The sequence below is a fragment of the Myzus persicae genome, unplaced genomic scaffold (genome assembly GCF_001856785.1).
Source record: "Myzus persicae strain clone G006 unplaced genomic scaffold, MPER_G0061.0, whole genome shotgun sequence".
Lineage (NCBI taxonomy): Eukaryota > Metazoa > Arthropoda > Insecta > Hemiptera > Aphididae > Myzus > Myzus persicae.
This window is the reverse complement of record NW_019100581.1, coordinates 1,167,242-1,193,164: the sequence shown is the minus strand read 5'-3', so window position 1 is coordinate 1,193,164 and position 25,923 is coordinate 1,167,242. Positions and strand designations below refer to the sequence as shown.

The 25,923-nt window shown below is 32.8% G+C and overlaps 1 protein-coding gene and 2 long non-coding RNA genes across 4 annotated transcripts; 2 read left to right on the top strand and 1 right to left on the bottom strand.

Annotated features, from left to right (window-relative positions):
* Nucleotides 1–884: 884 nt before the first annotated feature.
* Nucleotides 885–6,451, top strand: LOC111034861. Of its 2 annotated transcripts, none has more exons than XR_002604592.1 (2): nt 885–1,404; nt 1,504–6,451. It is a non-coding gene; the product is annotated as an uncharacterized LOC111034861 (long non-coding RNA). The 2 variants fall into 2 exon arrangements; XR_002604591.1 differs by having other exon boundaries at nt 907–1,404; nt 1,719–6,451.
* Nucleotides 6,452–13,862: 7,411 nt separating this feature from the next.
* LOC111034357 (failed axon connections) lies at nt 13,863–23,866 on the bottom strand. Its single transcript, XM_022315539.1, has 7 exons — nt 23,737–23,866; nt 22,929–23,393; nt 15,627–15,829; nt 15,424–15,559; nt 15,220–15,357; nt 14,841–15,131; nt 13,863–14,728 (listed from the first exon to the last, which is right to left on the bottom strand). Exons 2-7 carry the CDS (start codon nt 23,256–23,258, stop codon nt 14,684–14,686), a joined length of 1,143 nt encoding a protein of 380 aa, XP_022171231.1. The 5' UTR covers nt 23,259–23,393; nt 23,737–23,866; the 3' UTR covers nt 13,863–14,683.
* On the top strand, nt 15,837–20,325 carry LOC111034365. The gene is made up of 2 exons (XR_002604520.1): nt 15,837–20,116; nt 20,175–20,325. It is a non-coding gene; the product is annotated as an uncharacterized LOC111034365 (long non-coding RNA).
* Nucleotides 23,867–25,923: the final 2,057 nt, after the last annotated feature.

Here is a 25,923-nt window from a genome sequence, read left to right as displayed (position 1 = left end):
CGTTATTAAAGTCCACACACTGGAGCGGTGGCGGTAAATTGTGTCCAGACTTATTTTACCGCTCCCGCTGCAGTGTGTGTGTGTGTGTTTGTGTGTGATCTTCATGGTGGGAAGTGTTCTAGAGTTTAACTAGGAGTTAGTAGTTGCAAGATCGATTAGCTTGAGTCTGGAAATCAAACTTCAACATAAGCCATGGTCAAAAGACATCCTCTTCATCGATACAATTTTTTTTCAAAAATCAAATGTAATCAATAACAAAAGTAGGTTATAAATTTATAATATTAAGGCATTTTCTATTCTACACTAAGTATTTTATAATTGTATACACCTACACCAGAATTTAGGGAGCGAATGGGTACTTTTCAAATATGATCAATAAAAGCTTTTATTTTTTCATTATATGCTCTTACTTATTTACCCTTGTTAAGTAACCATAAGCTATGACTTGTTAGCGTATTCGTCCGACCAGTATTCTGTTGATATTAAGCGACCACCTTAAGTCGTCAGGGCCTGGTGGATCGCTGAACGCCTGAACTGGTGATCTTCGGAGAGGCGTCTCATGAACCTGTAAATCTAAACCCAAACCCAAATTGGGAGCTTAGCCACATCAATTATTCAAGAAATGTAATTTCGAAAAGTATATGTTAATATATTTTTGCATTTAATTTTCTAATAAAATAATAATTTCTTTTTGTTATTTCGATACAGCTTAATTTGTAGAAAAATACATTAATTGTAGCTTACTGTAGCCTGTAAAACCTGAAAGTTACACAAAATATGAATTAGGTACTTATCATTTGATATTTATTATAGGTACAATTTTTGACTTAAAATGTCTATATTTTGATTCTTTAGTTTTTCGTTGTTTTTTAAAGTATTTTTATTCTTATAAGTCTTACAAATATTATTTATAATATTTTAGTTTTGAGCAAGTTTTGGGTATATAAGATTATAGCGAAAATTAAAAATGCTCATTTGTAGTGATGAACATTGGTCTTAGTGTTGCGGTCTAGCAAGACTTTGGCTACGAGAACAAGGCCAAGATGGTATACTGTCAATAGGTAGTTTTTTCCCCAAAACACATTAGTGCATCTAGATTTAATTAACTAATAATTTATAAAGAAATGAGTTTTATAGTTATTGATTTATATCAGTATTCGAGGAAATGGCGAGTTAATGATAAAAAGATAAGAAATAATGGGAAGTATCAATACAAAATAATGTAGTTTGATACTAATATTTTATTTTCCCGAAATCGATAAAGACGTCGGAGGTTGCAGTGTTGCTAATAAGATAATTTATGTCCATAATGCACCTCCACTTCAAATCGAATACTAGTATTCGATAATAGACTAATAACTGCTGGAAGTCATTACGGAGACTACGATAGGTATCATTTTGATTGTAAGTACGTTTTTATTTTCGTTCGTAGTTAGCTTGGATATTGTGTACTTAAACGTCCTAAACTACGCATAACATGTCATTACTGTCGTAAAATTGTAGTCTGTCGGTAAGACGCCTTGTCGTCAATACGTTTCAACGATATTATATTATTATAATAATGGCTATAACGAGGCAGGGCCGTAGCTAGGCGCTGGCAAGAGCCAAGAGGGCATTTGCCAGGGGCGCAATTATACGAAAGGGGCAAGTTCATCGAGTGGCAATCTCAATTCAAATATGATAGTTGATAATTAACAAAAAAAAATCTTTATTTTTAGCATTATCGCAATAAGTTTCTCGTCGCGCAATCGCATAATATTGGGAAACCACGCTATTCCAGTCACCGCAGCTACATCTGAAAGAAGCTTCAGTAAGCTGAAGATCATAAAAAACTATTTAAAATCTACGATGAACCAAAATCGTCAAAAATAATAGGTATGGAAATTTTGTTAATTGAAAAAAGTTTACTTGACCAAATATCATTTTTGTTTTAATCTGTTATTATAACACATAATGGAGCAATTTTTATAATAATAGAAAATTATTTATATAGTAAAATGGTATTGTCCGAGTTGCGGTCGCAATAGACGAATTGCGGTCTTAATTTTAGACGTTAATTTTAGCTTCAATATTATTAATATTATAATATTATTAACACCAATTATTATGATACGAGGCACCAGCTTTATCCACAATGTTATCGTAAGTCAACGTTATATCGTTTAGTCTATTGCAAGACGTTTTTGTATCAACACGTTAAAATTCCACAACTATCTGTAATGTATAGTGAAAAAGGGAAAATTTTGCTTGTATTAAATAATTTTAAATTTAGAGAGTACCGTCTTCTTAAGACAGGAGAAATGTCTTGGAGTTGCACTAATAAAAATTGTGAAATGTGCATCATACAAATATGAGTAACTAACACAACTAACTATAAATTTGTATTTTGACGTAACGTATTTTGATCGTTTAATTTTTTTATTTAGCATAATAATATGTAACTTTGTCAATATTTAAAACAATAATTATTAATCATATTTTTTTACCGCAACTAGGATTTTTACTTATTTTGATATTTTACCTGTTTTGATCCCGACCGCAACTCGGATTTTTTTTTTTTACCTGTTATAATCTCGTCCGCAACTCGGTCTCAACCAATAAAATAAATATAATATACTTGTGCTACAATCAACAGTGTTTTTTTTTTTAATAATGAGCATGGTAGATGAAAAAAATGTATGAGGTAGGGGGTGCAAATTTGCTTTTCTACCAGGAGTGCTACTTGTTCTTGCTACGGCCCTGTAACGAAGTAACCTATACGGCTATACCTATTCCGTGTTTCTGTTAAAAATGTTAAAGTATTGTAAGTTAGTAAACAAATATGTGTTTTTTTTTTTTTTATTTATACCTCACTTGAAGCATTCGAGCTCAACAAAAGAAGCTCCGGAAGAAGAACCGCTTCGCCCGTTTCCACATTGAGCGTCGCCTGGGCTTGACCACGGCCGGTTACCCATCACACTATTACAGATGCAGGCTCCTGCAGTAAACTCTAGGAATGATTTATAATTTATGAATTGTTTTTTGTTGAGCCATTATAAGTAGTGATAGTTAAAGATACATAGTTCAGAAGAAAAAGAACGTCAGTCATGATGGGTATTTGTACGACATATTATATGCAAAAAATTACTAAAATAATAAAACAATAAGTCAATACAAAACAGGTGGTAGTACCTTTATTATATTAGTCGATAAAAAAATATTTATATTACGATAAATTAATGAAAAAATTATTTGTCACAACGTTGCTTGATATTTTTTAGCCAAAAATGTGTATGTATTACCCGCCCATTGTGAGGAGGCTCAACTGCCAACTATAGTTTTTTTCTTTTCGTTTACGATAAAATTTACGGAACGCCGGGAGGCGCGTTTCGTGTGAAAAATTATTGACTTTGTCTTCGGGAGGCACCCAACTATATACATTCGGGATGCGCCCGTTGCCTTATTGTCAGTGCTTAAATAGTGCATCGCGGTCGCAAGAACAAGACATTTGAGTGAACGTATAGCAAATAACATTATACATCGTAATTAATTTAGGCTACAACTAATTTGCGCACATTTACCTTTTTTACAACTCATTTGCGCGGCGCATCCGAGTTGGGTCCCGAATACTAGGGGCTAATCGCAGGTAGTGTAGTGTACTAGTTGGGTCCCGGATTTACCTTGCGCACAAAAACGTAACTCATTTGCGTACAATTTACGAACAATAGAAACCTTTTTCAAAGAAATATATCCTTGTATAGGGTGTACATTATCTACGCACCTCACAATTTTTGAATTGGTTTGAATTACTCATTACTGATGTAAAATTATTAAACTCAAACAACATTTTCCTTCAAATTGTCACCATGTTCTATATTATCAGCAACATCGGTGTTTTTTAGCTCTTGACGTATTAATTTGTTTGGACGGGTAGGTATACAGATCATTTTCCGCCTTTCTTTTCAGTGAGCTCCTTACAATTTAATACTCATGACTCGTATACTTGGCGAGCGTTAATGCCGTTTTTGATAGATAAAAACTGATAGGAAACCACGTTATGCTTTAAGACTATACGGTCATAATCGATCGAGTATGGGCGGTAGCTTAAAGCACCCTGTACACCAAAAACTATACCTACAATCTATTTTTCATTGTTCACTAGTTTGTGCGCAAACGGGTTATCGTAAATTTTAAAAATATTTTAATATGTGCGCAAACGCGTTTCCGCCTTAAATCTTAATTTACCAAACATTCAAACAGGTAGTTGTGTGCAAATTTCCTCACCACCTTTGCTCAAAAACGACGACATTGCAGGAATATCGAAGTCCGTTGAAAAGCATGAGGTATTGCACGTGGCGCGTTTTTTTTATCGTGGTTTCCCCGTTAAGGCATAGTCCACGGTGCAAATAAAGTGTCAGTTTTGTCCACGATTTCACCACCAAGTTGAGAACTTTTTCATCGATATGGCGGACAAGTTTTTGTTTTTAATGTAAGTATGAGATTCGAGATTGTACGATATTAATTATACTCAGGACCCAGGGGTCGAAGTGGAGGGATGCCTTTCATAATTTATATAGTTCCCATACTTTATAGTTATTGCTTAAACAGTCGTATACAAAATAAGTGGAGGGATGGTAAATATGAATTATAAAAATTGGGATAGACAGAAAACTGGTACGGTCTTCATAAACTCGGAATACTGATAGTCAAGGTTTCCCAAACTTGAATGAAAAAAAAAAAAACAATAAAATATCAACGATTATTTTTTATTTTATTTTATCGACGATCGATGGGAAACCACAAGTGACTGCAATGTAATTGTATGATTGTACGATTATGTGTACAGAGGGAACAGCTGTTAAAACGAAATATTCGAAATTACCGCTATGGATATTTACCTAGAGAACCAATAAATTCTGATTTCAATATCTCCGAAGAGTGGAAAACTACAATGGGGGCTGAACCTCGGTCATTCATGATATTTGACAGTGAGCATGTAATTATGGATTTCAAAATCGCTGCTATGAGTGCAACAAAATTTGAATGATTCATTTAATGACAAAAAAATACTTTGCTAGACAAACTACACAACAAATGGGAGAGCTTCTCAATTAAAGAAATTCAAAGAGGACAATTTTTAAATAATATAGCAAAGTATATGAAACAATTATCATTAATCATATATTATATTATATTGTATTCTTTGTACCTATGTGGCTATATTTTATATTTATTTTCCCTTCCTGTCTACTTTGTATGTACTTATTTGTGTTTTTTGTTCATTGTGATTGCCATAATATTAGAAATACAACAATGTAACGAAGGTAAGATCAGCAATACTCTGTCCATCGGATCGAACATTAATTACTGAATTCAATGATTGCATCTCGGGTTATCGAAATGGTATGGTGAACTCGTGGATTTCGTTTTAAATCAATAGAAAATATTGTAAGACTTTACAATACCTATTATTTAAATCATTATAACGCCCACTCGCTGGTGAGTTTTTATTTTAAACGGTTTATTTAACCGTTACATTGTTCTGCCAATATGATCCATAAAGTTGCGAGTTACACGGGGGTTCGTGGTTGGGAACTTCACGTTTAAAACATTTTCCATAGAAACAAGAGTTGATTAAAGGGGTATCGGTATAATGGAAAAAATGCTATGAAAATTAATTTTTGTACTTCCAATAATATGGTTTTTATTGAGCGGTTTCAGAGTTAACGCGTGAAGAGAAATATTGATCTGTGATGACTATATAAAAATCAATTTTCGATATTTTAATAATGCTAAATTATTCAACAATTCAAACATCACACGTTTTAGAGGTATAAGTAAATTATCGGACGTTGAAAACAAAATATCGAAAGTCGACTCTCGTCCGTGACGTGGATAAACTTATTCTCTTAAATTTGTCGAATAAGTGCTCATGCTATATTATATTGTCGGAAATACGAAACCAGGTTACAGCTAAAATTCACATTCATATAATTAGTGTGCAAATTGTCTGGGCTAGAGGAGCGCTCCACTATTTATTTTGTACACAGTCAACTCGCGATTTAACGAAATTCGATACAACGAAAATCTCGATATAACGAATAAAACTACCGGTCCCTTGAAAATATCGCGGTATAACAAACAAATGTAATGTATTTTGGTCCCCTCGATGTAGCGAAGCGTTTTTGATCAAAACTCTGGAGATGTAACGAATTTTTATAAATTTGGAGCTTTTTATTATGAATTTTTAATTTTAATTAAGATAATGTACATGTATCTAGTGTATAACTCTATGAAAGATATATAAAAATAAGTATGTTGGTATTACCACATAATAGATTACGAAGTTTTTCTGATGATTATCATGCGATAGGACACTCAAGTACAGTATCGCAATTAAGATAAGACTTATGTCGAATAAATACATACTTTTATGACTCATATATTTTATACATATGTATACGAATAACAAAATTTTTAAATAAATATGTACAATCTCTTTAAATCTCGTCATAACGAATTCAATTGGTATATTCTCTTGATATAACGAATTTCGATGTAACGAACTTTCGATATAACGAATTTTTTTCTTGGTCCCTTGAAATTCGTTATATCGCGAGTCGACTGTATATACAATATACATGGACTGCGGGCACTGCTCTACCCAAACCCTACCATATTATGTTGCCAACAAGCTGTTAGAAAGAGATAGTCAATACCCGTGAAATTTTTTAACGGGATTTGAGTACCCGACAAGTGTATGCTATTTTTGTCTAAAAATGTTGTCTTTTCACACTCTCTTAATGCGGGAGTATAAAATATGGTACCTAAGTTGTAAGCTATATTTTTCCAAAAATTAAAAAAATGTAGCCCCTGGACCCCTCTCTCTAACTCTCCAGTCTCCCTCTCACCCTCTCACCCTCTCTCTTTGTTATCAGTAGATTTCTTTTTTAGGTCGACGATCACTTACTATGCACACACTTGCACGACCCGCTCGCATACACTTGGAATATTTGCCTATATTGAACTCCTTAAAATCGGTCGGTATTGATAACCCTTACTACTAATAAGGACATTGGTGAAAAATGTAACAGTAACAATAAACCAACATCAGGTACAATAAATATGTAAACCATTCGAGTACATAATTTTAAATAAATTAAATTGACACTTCATTTGCACAAGTCCTTACATATTCGTGTGCATCAGAGGTCTTATGATATGCCATCTACGGGGTAGAGGGGAGGCTCCAGATAGGTTGGGGGGGGGGAAGTCTAACTTTCAGAAGACTTTCGATATTATGATACATTTTCATTTTGTAATTTTATTATTATTACACTGTACAATTTTTTAGAAATAAGGGATTGGGGGCTGCCTCGGAGCCGCCCCTGCTACGGTACACTAAAATGAGTTGCTAACTATCAGGCCAATTAAGTTAAATATTTAAAAACTAAACTTTGATATAATTATTGTTGTAAGTAAGCGGCCGGTCGCCGTACCAAATATGTGCACTGTGAGTTTTGGAGCGCGGATTTGTATGCATTAAAAAACAACCAAATGTGCTCTAAAAAATCTGAAATTTGCATGAACAAACACACTAAAATGTTCAAATATACATGAAAAATCGGACGTGTTGAAGTGAAACTTCTTTGCATAGGGTGTGGAAAGAAGGTTCATCACTATCAAATATTAAGTTCGTAAAAGTAAAACGATAACATTTTTTAAATGAAATCGATTAATTAATTTTTTTACAGAGATAAGGTTATAAAACAAATTGATTATCATTTATTACCATTAATACCTTACAGCAGGGGTGGGCAACTGGCGGTTGGCGAGCCTTTTTTATCTGGCCCGAGATACATTTTCCAATTACGTTATAAACAAAAAATTAAATGCTAATTAAAATGTATATTTTAAATGACCCAATTTTTTTTTTTGCTTTCTATAAGTTCTGGCCAGCTAGATTTTAATTTCCTAAAAATTGGTCATCTAGAAACTTTGAGTTGCCCATCCCTGCCTTATAGGGTCCAAACAGACTTCCGGATTTGGCCAATACGCCTTACATATACTAATTGTTAGTATTACTATATACTAATCAATGAGTGTATGGAAAGCGTAATGACATAGAGGGCGCTTTTTCATTACTGGATTATTCGTACGCAAGGTTGATTGGGGTAGTAGGGCAAGACGAATCTAGGACGTTTCCCTCTGTGCCCCCCCCCCCACGATTCATTGGACGTCACTACCCGAACTGAACAATTCCCCCTTCACCTCACGGACAAAAAATTTTAAGTAAAAATATTGAACAATAATATACAATGAAAATCAATAAAAGTCAAATTATTTCATTAATATTTAAATATAATTTCAATAATAACACTATTGCCAAAACAAGATTCACTAATCCGATCTGTTTGGACCCTGTAAGCCATACCCGTAACGCATTTTGGTCGCAACGGCCCATAAATCCATTTTCATCAACTGAGTCTAAAAGAGTTTCACTTCAAAAAAAGAAAGCGGCCGGTAAGTGGATATCGCTCTACTGTACATTAGGTGTCTAAAAGGTCGCTGTAATGAATCGTATTCAATTGTATCAAATCATTATATAAGAAAAACGATTCTGAGCGGAGACGGTATGTCGGTGTAGGATATTTTATATTGTTTTTACTCATTATTAATATGGAATCTGGTAAGTTGAATTAATAATATTCTTAAATTATCAGTGATGCTGGAAACATATTAAATATACCTATGTACAATTGGGCTGTTTTGGGACCGAATCGCAACAAAATGATAAACGTTATCCTTTGTGTTAATATGCAATTTTGTCCAAATTTGAACTTAAAATGTCTGTAAAAAATAACTGTATTCATATTTTTTTTAGATTTCTTAGTTAAGGAAAAAACTGTGTAAGTGGAACCTTGTTTTAAACTTTCAATCCTTAACTATAAAAATTGAAAATTGTATACATTTTTCACTACAAAATATTTTTCAATTTTCAATTTGATAAATATTATCAACATTTGAAACTTTAAATGGTTATAAAAAAATTCATGCCTATGTATTTTTAAGATTTGTCAACTGCTATTGCAACAAGTTATCAAGAGTCTTGTATTAAATGTTCATGCTTTTTGACTCAACCAATAAAATGGTATTAACATTTATGGAAAAACAAATGAAAATGAAAAATATCAAACGGCTTATAACGCGTCAAAATATTTTGAAAATTTGATAAGTATATGAATTTTTGAAATAAACATTTGGTCAAGTGTCTAATATAATTCTTTTTTGAATGACAACAAAATAAGAAAATCGCTGCAAGAGAAATCGAGTGAATATCCCACGTCGTAAAAATTTCAATTTCAAACGCTCATTAAAATTTAATTTAATTTGTTTTTTGATAAAGGTAGACAAACTTATAAGGAATCTTGTATTAAATTTTTAAATCTCAGTTATAAATAGAAATTTTTTTATGAATTTCTAACTGAATATAACTTGCTAATTTTCGTGATTTTTACAAATTTTATCAAAATTCTAAGTTTCAACGCTCATAACAAATTATTGTGGATTTAATCTTTTATTTTAATTTCCATTAACAACAACCTACAAGGAACCTTGTATTACATTTACAAATGTAAATGTAAATCTTTAAAAAGACTTAAATTTTCTGAATATTTAATCAAAAATAATACATTTAAAATTATGGATCTCTACTAAAAATACTTTTATTTAAAATATCTGTGTGTTTTGTAGAATGTAGCCGGTAGCAAAGTGGTTTTAATCTAAAAGAAAAAAACAGGAATCACAAATATCAAAATTTTTCTAAAAAGAATTTACTTAATTTGCTTTTAGGTACCTAAATGATTTGTCTTTTTTTGGTAGTTTTAATCTATAAGAAAAAAACGAATGAAAAAAATATATTCTGGAAAACTGTTTGTACCTACGAGTATTATACTATTATTATAATTATAGGTATAATACCTATTAATTTATTTTTATATAAATCAAAACTACAAAATCATAATATTTTTTTTTTCTTATTATTAATTATTATATAGTGATCGTTTCAAAAATATCTAAGAAATAAAAAAAAACTTTGAAACATACACTTAAAGATGAAATATGCAATTAAAATAGTAAAATAGAAAAAGTGTAAATGTCTAAATATGCATAATATGTAGGTAACATAAAACTGTCAAAGTTTAAATCGCTATATCATGAAACAAATTCTGTGCTCATAGCGTATATCATATCATACGATTAGTGTTGGAGGGGGGGAGATAAGCTTATAAATTATACCAAGTTTTTTACAGTTTTCGAATACCTATAAATGTAATACATTTATTGTAGAGAAAAAATGTCGGGCCTTTTTCAAATAGGAATACTGCCACTAAAGCTGTACATTTATAACAGGTATAGACCAGGTGATCGGGCCACTATGTTCGACGATTTTCTATTTTTCTATTTCCGGTAATCGAGCCACTATTAAATTAATACGCCATGTGTAAATTACCACGATACCTACATCGCATGTGCACACGAAACTTTACTTAAAGAGTGCCTTATCAAAGGGTGATGAAATGATACAGAATCAGCAGAGGCTGCCATCAAATGAAATGGATAAAAAATAGCTAAAAGCGTAATTTACAAAGATTATACAGAACATCACTATAGTTTAGTTGATTGAAAACTTAGTATTGTTATTATATATATATGGTCCGGTAGTATATAAGAGTACAATAGAATTTATAACGTCGGAGAGTGTAAAACAATTATTAATTATAAATGTTCTTCTTGTTCGCACGAGAGTCAACGCTGGAAAACTCGGTGGCTATGTGCCAAGAAAACACCTACAGCACGAATAAATACAATTTGCACTAATTTACAAGCAGATACGTACAAAATCGATAATTTTTGTTGTATAGTTGTCACTATTTTTTTATTTAACAGATGAATCAAACGTATGACGCTATGAGGTCATGAGGAGACAGAACAAATTGTGGGTCAAGTTATCGGGACTACCACAAAAAGAAAAGCGATCGAAGATACTTCGGTAAGAGGATCCAACATTGTTATTTCCGAAATTGCGAACTGCGCATCAGTAAATACTGAATTTTTATGTTTTAGAAAAAAATATTATTAATCATTTCACTAATTGTATGAAATTAAATCTGTGAAATCTGCGTATGGCATTATTTTAAAAGAAAAATTTGTTTTATTGTGTATCAGAAGAAATAATAATAATTAGTCCATAAAGTTGTATATTTGTATATTTTTGTATTATACATTGATGACCCCATCTCGGGGTGCACTTAAAAAATATAGATTTATTTTGTGCTCCAATCCCCGGTAAGTAAAAGGTAAACAAACATTTTGTACGAAGCCGGTATAGATAAAATGTGGCCCAATTACCGATACAAAATATGTCAAAGGGGGAGATAAAACACCCCCGAAACATCTCCAGGTTACGCCACTGCATATACGATCAACCTGAATAAATAAGCGATTGCATATAAATCCGCGCTCTTATGATTTTTTTATAGTCAAGAAAAAATACTTAAGTATTGGTAAGTTGAGTATTATATCCGTATTATATTAAATCAGCACATTTTTAGTACATTTAATTATAATTTATAACACTACCCTCGTCACCAACTATTTTCATTAATTTGCGTCTATGAAATAATTTAGGTCATTAATGCATTACTCAAATTATTTTATATATACTTCTTTTTTTCATTTTTTTTTTTATATTTTTTTTATATTTTTATCATTTTTTTTTTTATATTTTTTTTATATTTTTTTCATTTTTTTTTGTATATATTTTATATTTTTTCATTTTTTTTTGTACTTATTTTATATTTTTTTTTATTTTTTTTTTTATATTTTTTTCATTTTTTTTATATTTTTTCATTTTTTTTTTGTACATATTTTATTTCGTTCTAATGAGAACTACTCGTAATGCGTAAAAAATAAAAGTAAAAAATAAAAATGTCCTCACTCATGCATTTTCTAATCATAACCAGCGAGATGGGAGAGAGAAGAAATTATAGCATACGACCTGGATCCACATATAGTAAGGACTATGTTGATTATTTTAAGTAGAGGAAAGATAATTTAATTAATTTATTACATTACTTTAAAGTTACACACTATTGACAATAAAACTAAAATTAAAAAAGTAAAAAGTATTTAAAAAAAAATCACGATCTTAATACTACGATATAAATAAACAAACTAATTATATTCTGTTAAACATTTACGCAGTATATCCAAACAATATATTCTCCTTTTTAGCCAGCATGGTGTTGAACGAACGGTTTCTTACTAGCCAACATAATATAATTTCAATTTTATATACGTGGGTATTCTAGACTCCTATTTAATGTGAGTTACCAAATGTTTAGCAAATAATAATTCTTGGCAAATCTCTTCTCCTCTCACGTATCGTAAGTGAAGGCTTCGTTACTCGACAAAGGTTTTTGAACCAACAAATAAAATATTGAAATTTATTGAATAATAAAATGAAAATTGAAAATATCTATTATCTATAAATAACTTTAAACTAGTCAAAATATTTTGAAAAATGTATCATGTATAGACAATTACAAAATAAACTTTTGTTGAAAATTTCAAGTATACCTAGCTTATATTTTTTGAACAACAAAAGTACCCAACGTTTATAACTTTAAAACTAATTTGACTTTCTGGTAAACTTTTTGGTTTGTTAAAAGTAGGAAAATTTAAACAAAATCTTGTATACAAATTTGAAATTTTAGATTTACACATTACATAATTATGATTTTCAAACTAGAAATCATTTGCCAATTTTTGTAATATTTTCAAAACGTGAACTTTAGACACTCATAAATAATTATAGTTGATTTCTTTTTGTCAATTTCCACTAACTTATGAGGAACATTGTATTACATTTTCTTGTTTTACGATCAAGTGAAATGTTGTGTAACAATTGTAGTTACCAAAAAAACCTATAAAAGTTGAATTTTTCTTATGCCAATTAATAAATCAAATAGAATCACAATATTTCGAAAATTTTTAGTGCATAGAAATTATTGATTATAGGTACAAACATTCAGTGAAAATTGCATGTATCTATTGTTATTTTGTTTAGTTACACTTTAAAATCAATTATTAGTTAGGACATTATTACGAACGTAGTATTAATAACATACAATTGTGGGTAGCAACTGAACATTTTGGCAGGATGTATTTTTTATAATATGGTCGAATTATGGAATAAAAGCCATTTTACTGAGACAATTACTGCTGCGACCACAATACTAAAAAATATGTTCTCACACCAATAAAAGTTTGATTTTGACACTCCTTCCATTATAACACAAAATAAATACCTGTGGCACACAAAAAATTTAATTTTTATTTAGATTAAAATTATCAGGAATTTTAACATTAATCATTTTTTAATTTAATATAGTGAAAATAAATGAATTGGAAAGGGTGACTTGATGAGAGGATTAGTGAACGGAAAAGAAATCAGACCACCAAGAATATTTCATTGAGAATGCCCAAGGAGTTTATGGTCGATATATAGTCTTTCTCACCTCAGGGATTAATAGAAAAGACAATAAATATTTTGCAGTTTGTTTTATTCTTAAAGGCTTAATAAAATTATATATAAAAAAAAAAATCATACAAACGAGATTCTTCCCATTACACTTGAATGATAGTAGTAAAAGTATAAAATAAATATAAAAAAAATTCAATATTAATAATATAGTTATTATATATATATATGTGTATATATACAGATACACTAACATATATATATAATTATAAGTGAATAGTTTATTTTGAGAACATGAATATGCTATGAGAATTAGATATTATTACTAGTTAGGTTAGCGTTTCGATACTTGTCGAAAAGCCAAAAGGGGGAGAGGAAGAAAGTACGTAATTGTTATCAAACAAATACAAAATAGGTGGTTAACAGTTGAATTTCGTTTTTGTTCGTTTTTTTTTTCACTTAAATAATAAATTAATTTATACACTTAAAAACATAAAATATATATAATAATATGTATAAAATTATATAAATGGTAGAAAAATTTACATCATACAGAGAGGATATTGTCACCGAAATAGGAAATAATGGATTTTCAACGTTTTCATTAATTAAAAAAATAATAATAAAATGTTATATAATATGTATAGCTAAGCGGAATTGTATCGAGGTCCTATTTGTCTGGTCCCCATTTAAATTAAAGCGTAGGCCCAAACAAACAAATAAGTCTTAACACATAAATAAAATGGATAATTAATTATAATTATTATACTTAAGAGTTATGCGTTAGGTTATACCTGAGCTTCAGATTTGTCTCCCAGTAATAAATTGTAAATTTTTTTTTTTAGATTTTTAAAGTATTTTTTTTATTATTAATTAAATTATTGGAGTCAATTTTATGAAACATATTAGCTCGACAACACAAGTATTTAAAATTTCTTGTTGACGAGCACAAAAAATCAGTTCATAAAAAAAAAAATGGATTTGTGGGTATTGATTATATGTTTTCATATAACATTTACATAACTTATAAATACATCATGTATGATTTTTTTTCATTTTAAGTCAGTAGTATAATGATGGGTCGAAAGTGTTGGTGAAATCGCTTAATTTAAAATGATGGTGATGAGTCTGCTTCATTGTAACCAGTGCAAATACCGCTCATTTGTCTTCTGGTTCTTTCTCTCCTTCCTTTTTTCCATCACCCTATAATATATATTTTTGATTAGACATTACAATCAATACAATCATTACAAGTGTATTTAATACTCATCAATTTAAGTACTACACAGACAAATCTAGGAATCGAAATACTCACTTTTTCGTCAGATGGTTCCTTAGCTTCTTTTTCAGTATTTTTGTTTTCTGCAGCTTTTTTGTCTCCATCTTCCTTAGGCTTTTCTTCAACTGGCGGTGGTTTTGGCAAATGGCTGTTCAAGTCTAGATTCTTACACATGTCTTCCCAGTCAGGGAAACACCGTTCCTTGATGCGGTTAGTGTGTTCCACTAAATTTCCAAAATTGTCCACTAAATAGTCTCGTAATGGACATTCAACATCTTTGTCTAAAAAGAACAATTGTGCCAAGTTTGCAAAAGCCACTACATCCAGCTGAAATGAGAGTACATTTATTTATATAGAAATCAAAAAATGGCACTTTTTATTTAAGAATTATTATAATATCAAAAAAAAAAATTACAGTTGAGGGTTCATTTCCAAAGAAATACAATTTGTCGCCTAAAACATCGGATAAAACTTTAAGATCATTTTGTCCAAATTCCAAAATCTCTTCGGGCTTATGAACTCCAATTCCTTGAGCTTTAACTTTTTTTAATCCCTATGAACAAAAAACAATTGAATCAAATAATAATATATTGCATATGTATCTTTTTAGCACACTCACCTTTCGGCTATAACTGTGCTTGAACAAGAAATTAAGAACTCCATTTGGAACCCATGTACCAAGTGCATGTTGCAAATTCACTTTGTATCCTTTGATAACATTTTCTGGAGTTTTTGTCTTCCACCATGTTATCACCCTAAAACAATTAAATGTAAGTAAATTTATAAGTAATAATTTCCAAAAATTTAGAAATAGCAACATACCAAACAAGTTTATTCTCAATCATCGATACCATAGCATGTGATATGTTACGTTGATCTTGGCTCAATGCTGCATCAATATCTTTGCCAAATTTTTGACTAAGCTCTTTAATAATTAGAGTACTATCAGCAATTTCTTCGCCATTCAATTCAATAAACGGTAATTGTCCTTTTTTGGAACGGTGCTTCATTTTATGGTCGACATTCTAAACATAAAATAAAATAAATTATTAATTTATGTTATTTATGTTTTGTTAACATACATTTTACAAAAACAAACTAGTCTTTGGGGTTTAGACCGTTATCAAACCAGTTAAATGCTGATCTAATTCTTTTGTTTTAGTTAGAGAAACCATGTTTATGATTAATGTAGCCGAAAGAGGTATTTCCGGTTGTATCCATCGAGAAGTCTAGTCCCATGAGCAACCATCATTGGAAAATAAACGAATTTTCTAGATTTTTAATTCAAGAAGAAACGATGGACAAGCTACAGAAAGATAATATACAGAAAATTGAAATTAAAAAACCAAGGACGTAACGTATAAACAAATACAACTGGTAGAGGTAGCGTGGTATGTCACACATTGGATGGCAATACGTTATTCGAAATAATGATGAGTCGTTCGCTTTCGGCAGCTTATTACTAAGGTTTTTTTTTTTGTAAATTCGATACTTTACTATAAAAAATATAGACGTACTCTGTGCGCAATATTATTCAAATAATACTATTTTTAAATATTTAAAAATACAATATGAAAGTTTACTCGGGGAGAAGAACTATAAAGTCAATAACCTCGAACCCCCTTCCGGTCGTAAAAACGGTACCGGTTTCCAGTACAGCGAGTAGCAGTATTAATATTGGTTCCACTATTTCAATTAACAAGTAAAATCGAGGTTAAATTTTTTTTTTTAAAACGTCATGAAGACCAAAAGAGCTTAACGAAAGTGACGAGCTATGGAGACATAATTTTATTTCGAGAATAAAGTACACCCTGTTGCATAAATAAACGAGTCCGCGTGCGACGCCCAAGTACTATGGTCGGCGGCTGCAGCAATACGAGAAAATCCCTTACATACCACCACCACCGGGTTTATTGAACTCCCGAGCAGAGAAATACCACAGGCGGTCGTCATGGCGACGGCGGCTAACGGTGTGGGGTGAGGTCGAGGAGGAGTTTATGGTTCAGACGGCGACAACTGTGTTATTGATCTCTTCACCATTAGCGCGCATACACTACCCCTTCGTGCAGCAAAAACTCGGCTAGAAACACATTTATAAAAATAAACCCAACGCAAAATAGTTACTCTTTCTTTTCACTCGGATTTCGATAGGGTTGAAAAACTGCAAATACACGCCCAACCTCATTTCTAAGCCAGATTACAGAGGGAGGGGAGGTGTTTCCACCACCAAGCACTTAAAACCGTAGCAGTGTAGTACCACCGTACACAACAAAAAACACAGCCCATGCCGGTCTTGCCTAACTTGCTCGCCTCGATATCCTATCCCAATCTTTTTACTCTTTTCTGTAATTGTTTCATCGAAACAACCACCACCCACACACTGAACGAAAATTATTTTTAAATATCAAATGTCGTATGGTCGAGTAGTTAAGTAGCTACAACTGTAACCACTGTTATTCGGCGATAAGTTAAGCACTCGATTGAACGATAATCGGATCCCAATTATTAGTAATTTACACGGAGCGCTTCGTGCGTCATTATTTTATTATACTACTTTGTATGGCGGAAAATGTATATTAATATTTAATATAAAGGTCAAAGTTTCGTGTGACTCGCACGACCAGTAAAAAAGTCATTCAATGGAATGCGCGCTGCATACCACGCGCCACGCGTATTCATCATCATATAATATTATTATATTATAGTCGCCCGCATAAAAAGTCCCCCTCTGCCGGCCTATTATAGTTCGTACTACACACAAGACCATCTGTATCGTGCTTCCGACGATCGAGATCTATACAAGACACTATAATTAATAATATAAACGTGTGCGCTTCCCAGAAGTAACGAACAAGAATGTTAAATACACATCAACTCGAATCGACATGCCAGAATAAATCGTCGTGGGACCATAGTTATTCGAATGGAAATAAATAATAATTGTAATCAGTAATCACTATTCGATAGCCGACAAATTTTACAACGGTTCGATGATACCATCCTGCGAGAAGTTAAATTCTTTTACTTCTCCGCCATGGCTCGCGGGACACCCGCCGACCAACACTACCAAATATTTTTGTATGACAAAAGCCGAAAAAACTCAGGACGACGACGATCCGAGTTTCTACAATAGCGAGGAATGTCGTTGTTAAAAAGAGCAGCGCTAACAACAAGAAATGCCATGTTTAATTGATCAATGAATAAGGAACGGTACAGCGTTAAATCGAAGGGCGGCAAAAGAGGGACGGTGAGGTGCAGCAGAAGTCCACGATAACGAAGCGGGGATTATTGTCGGCGGGCCTTCTCTTTCTGTCATAAGTCGTCCTCCCAAGCACACAATAAACGACCATAATGTTATATCAAAAATCGTGTACATGATATTACCATTGTAATAATCGACACACAGCGACGAAGAATACCATTAATTTTTGTCGGTAGCGGCTAAAGAGTGTGGCCGTCTTAATAAGGATGTACGCAAAGTGAGCTGGAATTGATATACTTGCCGCGTGTACAGTACAAATCATAAGAGCGAGCATTATGATAATAATTACGTTTAACGAAAAACGATTGTGAAACGCGTAGTTTTAAAAACATCAACTTTCTAGGGCTGATGCGTCGATTTAAACGCACAGACTTGAGACTCCCGCAAGGCCGTAACGTATAAAATAACACAACAGCGACATCATTATAATGTGATCTACAACTCGAACGGATATATTTACCATTACAGTATTACATGTTATCCACAAAATACAATCTGTACACAAAAAAAAAAACCGATACAACGCAAAATAGCGAAAACTCAAACCCGCACACGAGATGACGGAACAAACAAATCGCATTGCTGTTGTTCCGAGTGCGGAAGATGAATGATTTTTATCACAACGAATATTACAGTGCAATATTAGAATATTATGCGTGCCATGATAATAATATATGAAAGTGTGTACATTGTAATTACTATGATACACCGAAGGAACGCGCGAACGCTACGCCACGAGAATATAATAATATTTTAAACAATTTTATCATGATCCAATGCACAACGTCTGAAAGGTCTACTACGGCGTGCGGCGGCGGTAGTGGCGCGGAAATAGAAGTCTCGTACACCGCGAGTCCGTGCCAGTTTCCACCGTCGCCAACAGGTTTCGCGCTATCAGGACGAGCGAGGCGGAGGAATGCGAATATATGCGATAGGTTAGGTTAGGTGATTTCGCAGCCACCTTAGTAAAAATTGAAAAACCTGACGTTCGCAGAGCTGCATGCATAATCGTATTTGTTAATGATATTAAATAACAACAATGACACGGCACACAGCAATAGCCAGTGGTAAGACCAATACGTTTCAATAACGCGCCAAATATCCGCGAAACACCGCACATAATATCCGGTGGTCAAAGACAACACAATTATTATGCACACAATGCACTATTGTGGTGCACCGAGCGCTGCACAGCACACGTCCACATATTATTATGATGATATACGCTAGGAATAATATCGTCATTCACAAGAGAAGGGGGGGGGGGTATTATATCGTCATTATTATGACACGTGCGTCTAGGTTTTACAGCTATGTAACTACACAACAATATATTATGATTGTGTTACTACGGCGGCGGACACAACATTATACCGAATAAAAAACGTCTAAACGCGGAAGAGTGAAAAAAAGACACCGTACGCGTTCGGGATGTTTTCCAGATACCCTGTGGCCTGTATAATATATAACATACATGTTTTTATTACATTTTATATGCGTTCAGAAGATTTGGAATAAAAAAAAAATAGTTTCGATAATATAATATTTTTCTTTTCGTATACAAAGATGTACCACTATTGTCCGTTGAAATTGAAAAGGTGTGGTACATGTGTTTTAGTATTTTTGTATAATGTATATAGTATCGCGTAGTAAGTTGTTGTAGTTGGTTGTTTACAGCGATAAGGAATGCGGCATACAAATTCTATATATAATATTATTAAATAGAATAATAATATGTATATTAAATATTACGCTTATGGGGGATTTTATTTAAACAATAAACACTGGTCTACAAACGGGCTACGTCAAAGCAAAGAAAAAATAAATTATTATCGAACACAAATGGAACATTTCACAGTTAATTATCGCGATGACGACGACGTTTATTGGCCGCAATAGATTTTTTGTAGTAATAAAATTTGATTTCCCGTTCCTTCTACTGGGATTCTCCAAGGAAAATGAGTATTGTAGTAACACGCTGTAGTGATTTCACCGGATTTCTACTTGTTACAACGTTTCCAGCACTTACAGTGAAAGCGTGTAATACATGGTAAATATAAATTTATAAACATTTGTACACCAGACTTATTTTATTCTTTTTAAAATAGGAAACCTCATGATGTCAGTTTTCATAATAAAACATATATATTTTCTGTCGACACCAATGCGGGAAGTTTGAATGAACAAATGTATTACACATTATGAACTTGTTGACGAAAATCCACTACCCAGTATATAATAAAAATAATTATTATTTTATCGTGAATAGTATTGGATTACCAATTGAACAACTCCAATTTGGGCAGGGAAATTATTTATAATACATTTTAATTACTTAGCAGGCCATCCGTATTTATTCCCAGCCATTACAAGTTTTATCACAAACCAATATCGAACAATTATAGCAGGCGGTGGTTTTTATTGGGCGTTAGGAATTTCAACTATCGTAAAAGATAAAACTCGTACAGAAAAGCAGTGAAAAAGTTCTTGGTAATGTCCTTCTCAACATAAATACAAAATAACGCTAATAATAAATCTTTGACAATATTATGGCCGCCTGTGAATGCCTAAGATAAGTTCGGTATACGTATAAAATATAAATATTATATGGTAACGGCGATCATTGACTGAATAGCAGTCACTAGTTGATTTATGATTCACTTACATTCATAATCGTGTAATGAAAGCCGAAAGGTCAAAAACAAATTGAAAAATTTTTTTTTCTTGACAATGAATTTTAAATATGTATTCAAGCTATAAGTTTTATCAACAGGAATAAACAATAACAAGTTAATAGATCTATATTAGATTGTTAATTGTTACACACCATTTTCAATTCAGGATACAAAAAAAGAAAATGATTATTTTCAAGAACAATGTTAAAAATATTAAGAATAAAACACATCACGCACATGTCAAATTGTTTTAACTTGGACAAAAACATGTGCAACCATGTGCACATGTTGAGAGTAGTAGTTCCCATGCATTTTTGTATTAAGATGAACAGTTTAACGATCTACGAGCATGAATGTCTCACGTTGATTAAATAATATTATATTGTCGTAGGTATTATATATTTATTTATGTTATAAAAAACAATATGGGAGCAGGAAGTTTTCTAATAATTAAGAATAGTAAAATAAGTTGGTATAATCGAAAATATTTTTTAACGATCTTAGTTATCTTTAGTGGGCACTGGCCAGTATTAAATACATTTTACATTTTAAATATAAATTAATAAAAAATGTCCAATAGTTTTCATTAGACATTGATACTATAAAAGAAAAACCATTAAAAGCAAATTATAGTCCATTTAAAATAACCAAACTTTATGGGAATGTGTAATTAAAATATATATAGGTACCTAATCTATTTTTAATTGTTTTGAACAAATAACTTAATTGAAACTATACAGATAGAAATAATAAATTCATCAAATTCTGAAATCAATGCTACAACATTTTACAACATATTTTAAATGTATTATATTTTTGATGAAGTTGAATCTTAAAGTCAAGATACCGTCAGTTGAAGAAGTTAAGTAAAATATGTGTAATATTAATGCAATAATAAGTAAAGTTTTCAAAGCATTCAATTTAGATGGTGGTAATTTTTGGTTCGTTCGATACAAACATTTGGTATAAGATAATTATTCATGCAAATATAAGACAATATTAAGTTATGCTTGATATGCATACCCATTAATAATTAATAACTTGATGTATTACTTTATAAAATCAATTTGTTCTATCATACTTTTCAACTAGATTATTAGATTCGTTTAACGTGTCAAATACGACTGTTCCACTTTATCATTATTTTTTATTATCAAAAGGTGATAGTTCAATCTCCTACTAATTAAAAACTTTTTTGCTCTTTATCTAGTTCATGTTTAATTAGTTCTACCAAAAAACTAGATAGTTTGCATAAATATCTAAGTAAACAATAGTGTTTAATTTTAATTTCTGATGAAAATTTGAGTTTCTTTTAGGTAGGTACCTCAATAAAATTGAAACTCATACAAAAATAATTGAAAACAAATGAATTTATCATAAATAAATAAATTTTATAAAAATAAACTATTTATCAAGTTAAAGAACCAATTATCAATAATATTTGATTCTATACACAGGATATGACTGCTCTTGGTACCCAGATAATTAAATATTGTTCAGTAAATAACTGTACAGTTATAATATCATAAGTAAACAAATATATTATTGTAATATTTATCTACCTTATTCTGTATTATAAGTCACCTATATTTGCTTCAATAGAGAAAAATTCCTTAAACATAAGTTATACTTAAATTACTGTGTTAAACATTCATGGTTTCGGCACAATACCTATCAATGAGATTATTTTAAAAGACTTATCATAAAAATATGAATATCAATTATTGAATATGTACCTACTACAATTAAATAGGCAATCAATTGAATATAAAAAATTAAATCTTAACCATTTAGACAACTTTTTTAACAATGGGTAAAATTAACTTCTGTGCGATAGTTTAGAAAAAATGTACAAACAAATTATCGGTTACCAAGTATACGTGCATTCAAATCATTTAAAATGAAATGATATTTAAGTAGAGTTAACAAATGAAATGGCTCGACGATCAGTCGATTGCTAACCGTCATTAATTTCCAGGTGAAAAAGTTACTCCATTGGACTCGCCAAAGACAAGGGCTTAATGCGAACAAGAGATAAATAGTGTCTAACCACTCAGGGTCCTACCCTCTCAGGGGCGTGCGCAAGGGGGTACCAAGGAATGTGAGTAGTACAGTACCTAAGCGGTACAGAATAGAGCTTGTGCATGTTGTTTATAGGTAGGTATAGTGTGGCGGGTGGGTACTTGCCTCGTATTTGAGTCCAGCCAGCCTGAGCCATGTCTCCACCTTGAGACAGTACGGCGACATGGACGGGATGACGGGCGTGCGCGAGAACTGGTACAGGTACACGACGTCCTTATCGAAGTTCTGCTTCTTCACGGAGAACTTTGGCTGAGGTGGTTCGGCCGGGGCGGCGGGCGTCGCTGCCTTGTCGTCCTTCTCCGCCACCGCCGGTTTCTTGTCGTTGTTCTCCGCCTGCTTGTTGTTGGTCTCGGCTACGGTGTCAGCGCCGTCCTTTGCCGGTTCCTTGACGTCCTGCGGGACATTCTTGGTCTCTTCCGTAGTCGCCGTAGTCATTTTTCCGGTTCTCGTGTCGTTTGGTGCGATGGTCGTCGACTGGTTGGTGCGGCGCTACGGTCTGCTACGAGGGGGTTGGCCGGGCGGTGTACACGCGCTGCTCTCTATGCGCAGCGGCAACGACAGTTAAAAACTCTACACAGAAAACAAACGACGAGATTAGAAAATTGTGAATAATTGTTCAATCGTACCGTTCAAAGGCGTTTCTACACACACACACACTCTCACACAGACAGACACACGCATACAGACAAGCAATCTCTCACACACACACACACACACACACACACACACAAGCACACACGAGAGCTAAAAGACGTGCGTATCCAGAGAACCGCGCGCAACAGCGATGTAGTGCATTAATGCGGAAAATACGAAGAAAAGTTATTGAAACGCGCGTCTCTCGTTACTCGGTGTGCTGTCCGCAAACGGACGTCGGGTGGTTAAAATATTATGTAAAAAAAAAAAAAATACGAACGAAGTACAACAGAAATGAAGTAAACACGTACCGGCAGGAAAAGGACGCGACTTCGAATGCACGAATGACAAGCGGCGGCGGCGGCCGGAGCACGGGTCGGTGCAGCCGGGTATCGCGTTGGTCAAGAGTGACGCTAACCCGGCACGCACGCGCATCGCGAACCACTTTTGACTAACGTGCGGCCGCCGCACCGCGCCGCCACGCCCTTTCCATCGACGCCGTTGCCGCCGCCGGCACCACCACCGCTACGAGTCTGCCGCCGCCGCCGCCGCCGTACAGTGTTGTTCTATCGCAGGGATATAATATTATTATTATTATTTCAACGCTTAAAAAAATGTTGCTAGTCTTCCAGCAGCGTTTTACACGATATCACATTAACGGCCTTTTAATGGGTAATATTTTGGTCGATCCGATTTTCGCGTCGAAATCGACCCGGACGGCGGACGGGGTTTTTTTCCACGTCCAGCGGCGGCTGAAATAATATCATAATATTTTTAATTTATAATACGACTGCAACTAATAACTCTATACGTCTATACGTCATACGATCTGGCGGCGGCGACGCATGTGTTTTCTCACGGCTTTCTCGACGCGCCCTCGTCCCTTTCACAGACGATATTTTATTAATAATAAAAACTGTGCGACGGGTAGTCGCCGCCACACCAAACACCAACAAAGAAATTAAATGGAAAAATAAAAAAAAAACCAAAATAGAAACCAACTTTGACACTTGTTGACCTGGGTTGCCGGCCGTCTGTCCGAACGCGCGCCCGGAAAACTTCATATCAGTACATGTATATATAACATCGGTATAAAATGTTCATGTTTGTGTAACGAAGGTTTACCCTCCCCTACCAATAGCTCAGTCCCTTAGTCACTTTTATGTAGGTATATACGTATACATACACGCCAGTGAATGTATTGAGGTGTGGTTTTTTTTTATCCTCGTTTTATATTACACCCGAAAACTTATAAAGGTAATAAAATGTAGACTGCGGATGATATGTTTTCGGGTGCATCGTGTGTGACATGTGTACAATATTATACATAATATTTATATCTCAATTATGCATTAAAATCACTCGTACATTATGTTGTACCGACCGGAATGACGTTGACCGTTATGGTTAAGTTAATCATTGATTTTCAAAGTGCACTCCATCTCGGAACTCCCTATTATCATTCCTCGATGTGGATGAGACATATGAAAATTAGTTGTAAATTAATTAGCAACATTCCGAAGCGTAACAATTCCTGTAAACTATTACTACCTGTCTATTTTATTATCGCATTAATAATAGGACTACATGCGGAGATGGATGCACTTAATGCATCTGATGAAATACTCAGGGACTGTGGACTCCGGAGACCAGCATTCGGGATGCAGTAGTAGTACCCTTATGTAAGGCACTAAAAGGTCCAAGACGTAGAAAGGAGAATTGCTTTGATGATGGCAAATCATCATGGTATACAAGAGCACGAGATGGTGCATGAGGCAAGATGGTAAAGAGTTAATAATGGTACAATAGTAAGAGCGAGAACGCTTATTCGGACAATAAATAAAGCAGAGAAACTGTGACTGAAATACTGAATAGAATGATTAACTCTCGAATGCTTTATATATATATATATATATATATCATATTTATCGTAATATTATCTATTCTTCGGTGTACACCGTACAGCAGTTTTATTTTTATTTTTAAACATGTATACTGTACAATATTATATTTTATCGACTTTAGAGTTTATTTCATTTGATAACGTTATCTGAGCAGGTTTCTATTAATCCTAAATCAAAACCATTATTATTTATTAAATCCAAAATTTACCATAAATTTCAAACTATCTGTTTATGCATTGAGTGCTTATGGACTTAAATAGTGGGTTACAGCCTTTGATGATTAATGACATATACATGCGTGTGCGACAGTCATAATACTATACATTTAAAAATAAAATATTCAATACTTGGCCTTATTTACATATACGCTATTCATAGGCACAAATGTATGAATAGGTATGCTTATAAATAATATGTATCTTAGTATAACATCAAGTAGGTACTCGGCACTCGCATGGGTTATATAATACTTGAGGTTGTAATGATTGTAGGTAGGTTATTATTGTTTAATGTTCAGAAGTATATACAATTCACATATATTATACATATTATATAGAAATACG

Coding starts and splice junctions, on each gene's coding strand:
- LOC111034357 (XM_022315539.1), bottom strand. CDS start 23,258: ATGACTACGGCGACTACGGAAGAGACCAAGAATGTCCCGCAGGACGTC. Junction 15,358..15,423: donor AGCACAGTTATAGCCGAAAG/GTGAGTGTGCTA, acceptor TTTTGTTCATAG/GGATTAAAAAAAGTTAAAGC. Junction 14,729..14,840: donor AGGAACCATCTGACGAAAAA/GTGAGTATTTCG, acceptor TATATATTATAG/GGTGATGGAAAAAAGGAAGG.